A 3995-nucleotide genomic window follows, 5' to 3' on the forward strand; every position below is an offset into this window, starting at 1 on the left:
TGCCCCTGGGCGGGACGGGAGGGTCCGCGCTGAGTGCCGGCCGCTGTCGCCCCGCAGGAGGAGCTGTCGCTGCCCCTGGAGCACTTCCTGCAGAGGATGGCCCGGAGACCCCGGCCTCAGCAGTTCTTCGGACTCATGGGCAAGCGGGATGCCGGTGAGCAGGGCGGGGGGCTCGGTCCCGTCACGCCCCTCTGCATGCCTCCCCTCCTAGTGCCACTGCCAACTTTACAGCGGTTCTCACTGGGGTTTAATGCATTAAACCTCTCTCAGAAGTCTGATGCAGGTTGTTTGGTTTGGGGCTTGGTTTGGGTTGTTTTTTTGTAAAAAAAAAAAAAAAACAAAAAAAAACCAGGTATATGAACCATTCAAGTGCTACGTGCACACCAGTTGTGGCAATACCAGAAAGGAGTATCACCATAACTCATGGATTGGCATAAGTGCCACTGAATCGCCCAAGTGTGGAAATCAGTTGTGTATCCAATTGTTCTTGTGTTCTCTACATGTTTAGTGATCCAAGCATTGATCTAAGAAACTGGAGCTAAACAGATCTAAATTGTGTAGGTTAGCTAGAACAAGTTTTTGTAGTCTCTTCAAAGGGAAATGTTGTTGTAAATGGTCATCTTAATTACCCTTACGTGGAGCGTGTTTTGGGGTAGTTTCTGTATTTGATCCTTCAGAGCACTGCAGTGGCATCATATATATATATATGCCAATCCTCTTTGACAGCTCATTTTCTTTTTTTTTTTTTTTTTTTTTTCCTTTTTCCTTTCCCCTTCCAATCAGGATATGGCCAGATCTCTCACAAAAGTAAGTTTTAAAAATGCAAATATTTTAAGTAATCATTAGAAGACATTCAAATAGGGAATAGTGTCTTTGAGGGGGTTAGAAGGTGTCTGGGTTCAGCTAAGGGCTGGCAGCACCAGTGGTGGAGAAATGTTCTGTTAAGGGATGGAAAACCTTCTCAGTGCAGCTGCGAGCCTGTGCCCCATATGAGCCGTCCCAAGCTCTGAGATTTCAATCCACATTAATGTGTGGATATTGCAGCTCTCTCTTATTTCCCATGAGGGGGATTCTGTAAGTCTCTCTCACACGCAAGGCAGGCTTCCTGCCAGACTCAGAGAACAGCAATTAAGATGGCAAAATCTGGAAAATGAGAATAGTGAATTCCCATATCCCTAGGAATGATTCCACGGGAGAGCCCGTGTCATTGCACATGAGATACTGTGCCTGTGCTCTCAGTGCTGTCTGGGTGGGAATCACACTCCCACTCACAGCTGGGCTGATTGATGATGTGCTGCCATATAAACAAGCACATCTTGACCATTACCTGCATAATTCTGTGTATCACCAAGTGGGAGATGTTATCAGCAGCGTGGTTTTACCCTGTCCTGCACAGTGATAGTTTTGTGCTCTGAATTTATCTGAAGATGCTTAGACAGGAGCCGGAAGACTTCTAATAAATAAAAAATGATTATGTATTCTGTGAGACCTCCTCTGTCCACAGAGATCAATAACTGTCCTGGTGTTCTGTTAGCCACAAGCTTTTATCACTAGGATTATGTATTGGAAGACCAATTAAAGAGTCTGATACAAAGCTCATGCCAAATAATCTGCTGTTTAAAGTAAAAAATTACGGCTTTCTGAAACTGTTTCAGCTTGAATTAATACCTGTGAGGTTTGAGGATCATTCATCTTGCTTTGTAGGTGAATTAGCCAAGTAAAATCCTTTCCAAAGAGAAATTTCTAAGTTTGCTTCAAAAGCCAGCTTAGAGAAAGAAGAATGGATCCTTTTGGTTCCTTATCTGAAACTATAGCTACCACTATATCTGATGCATGGTGTTGGTCAAAACTTGGAGTAATTTATCCTCTACACTTTCAGTGCCCTGAGGAGTATTAATGGAACAGGAAGGTAACATCTGAACTCATAAATATTCCAATAATAGAGCCAGACTGTCTAGCAGAGATGTGTCCAGACAGAGTCCCATTGGTTTCCTTTCCAGTAAGAGCACTGCCTGACCTGCAAGGAAGACTTTTCTTCCACATTACGGAACAGGACACTAACAGGTAGAGAAGATGCATCAAACAGATGCAGGCAATACCAAGACACTTCCTTCTTATGCATTTGCTCAAATCAATAGGAATTGTCTTGGGAAAGGAATAAGAATCGGTTATTTGCCATTGTTTTTCCATTATACTTAAAAAAAAACACCCACAAACCAAGTCTATCTGAGTTAATGAGATGAAGTCCACTGACTGGCCTGTGCCTTGGTCAGACCTGTTTAGCCTGATCAGTCACATTGGTGTTCATTCTCCATTTTCTGAGAATGGTGTGAGGAACTAGTCTGAGATGAACAGTTTTGGAGTCTGTGTCTTCCTTTCTTGTAAGAACATATTACCTTAAAAGACTGCCTATTTAAAACATGTTAAAACACCCCAAAATATATTTTTTCAGGGCATAAAACGGACTCCTTTGTTGGACTTATGGGCAAAAGATCTTTAAATTCTGGTATGTATATGACTAAATCTGGTACTTGATGATATATATCATCTTCTTTCTGTTCCTCTTTGTTCTCTCCTGTGGGCACACAGCTCATGGTGGCTTGGGGTGGGGCTGCGGCCAAGCCTCATCCCAAACCACCATGAGCTGTGTGCCCACACTCTCCCAGCAGATGCTGTCTTTATGTAGAGTAGATCCAGAGTTCTCTGAAAAAGGATCAGGACTTTCTTTGTTAACCAGGATATTTCAGGGAATGCTTCACTCCAGAGCTTGAGATGATCAGGCTGGCCTGAGCTGCAGGCAAAGGCAGGTAGAAGTCCCCGGAGTACTTTCCTTACTGCATTGTCCTTGACAGCAGCATGTTCTGCTGGCCTCCAAAGTGCTAATACAAGAAGAAACTAAATTTTACTGACACATCTAGAAACATGAAGAGGCTAAAAATGTAAAGCTCATTTAAATTTGTGATCTAAATCCAGATCTCCTTGGGTAAATTGATATTTTCATGTTCTTTGGAGATCATTATTCCTCAAACTTGGAGCAGAAAGTGGAAAACCAGAAATCTGCCATTAACACTACCTCATTCTTCAGGTCATGCTGTTAAACATTCCCAGCCGCTTCCAGCTTTTCATTTTACCTAAAAAACAAACAAACAAACAAAAACTCCAAACAAAAACCGCAAACAAAAACCAAGAAGCATTTTAAGCTTTGAATTGACAGTGTGAATTTGTGTTTTCTTCTCATGGCATCTATGTAGGGCAGAATCCTTCTCCCTCGTGTGGGTGAATGCAGACTGCCAGTTGCTCCACTTTCCCTGTGCTATAGGGCTGTACTGAGGAAATCCTTCACTGTGAACCATAAAGTGTCACTTAACTCCATGGAATAGGAATTTTAAAAATAAAAAACCTAATAAGTATTCCTTGCCTCTAAAATAGTTCTCACTGTTTTGTTAAATGGATGATAACAGTTAAATTACTAGCTGACACCTTTATATTATGTGGATACGTGCTGTGATCTATATTCTGCAATTATGGTTGTCAGTAACTTTTATTTTCAATTAAACCCTGTTCAGACTAGTAATATTAACTCTGCATCATTTTGAAAATTGCTATGTATCATGAATAATTTAGTGTAATTTTATCTGTGGTGGCAATAGCTATTAAGTGCATAATACCTGTAAATATATCTGCTATCACAAAAGTAAATAGCCTAGAAGTAATATATTTGGTTTGTTTTCCATTGGGATTACATTTACATTAACATAAGAATGTAAAATACAGCAAATGTTTTAAAAAGGCAAAGAATTTATTGCCCTTATTTCAAAATATACCTGGCTGACAGGTAAAACTAGAATTCACTGCTTTTCTGTCCAGTTTCCCGACAGGAGAATGGTAAGAAGTTGCTCTTCTGCTCCTCTGGAGGAGAAGATAGGTCCTAAGAACTGTGTAATCAAGGCAAGTTCAGGAATAGGTGCTAGGACTGTCCTTACTTCTCCTGCTGA

The 3995-nt window shown here is 41.2% G+C and overlaps 1 protein-coding gene across 1 annotated transcript in view; it reads left to right on the forward strand.

Moving 5' to 3' along the window:
• Positions 1 to 57: 57 nt before the first annotated feature.
• The window catches only part of TAC1 (tachykinin, precursor 1), a gene marked incomplete at its 5' end in the record, with an annotated part of 5191 nt that continues 1253 nt past the window's right edge, over positions 58 to 3995 (forward strand). Inside the window, 2 exons of the mRNA XM_008945403.1 lie at positions 58 to 154; positions 784 to 807. Coding sequence (XP_008943651.1) covers positions 58 to 154; positions 784 to 807 — 121 coding nt within the window. The remainder of the gene's footprint in view (positions 155 to 783; positions 808 to 3995) is intronic.

The sequence above is a fragment of the Merops nubicus genome, unplaced genomic scaffold (assembly GCF_000691845.1).
Source record: "Merops nubicus isolate BGI_N331 unplaced genomic scaffold, ASM69184v1 scaffold11640, whole genome shotgun sequence".
NCBI classification, from domain to species: domain Eukaryota; kingdom Metazoa; phylum Chordata; class Aves; order Coraciiformes; family Meropidae; genus Merops; species Merops nubicus.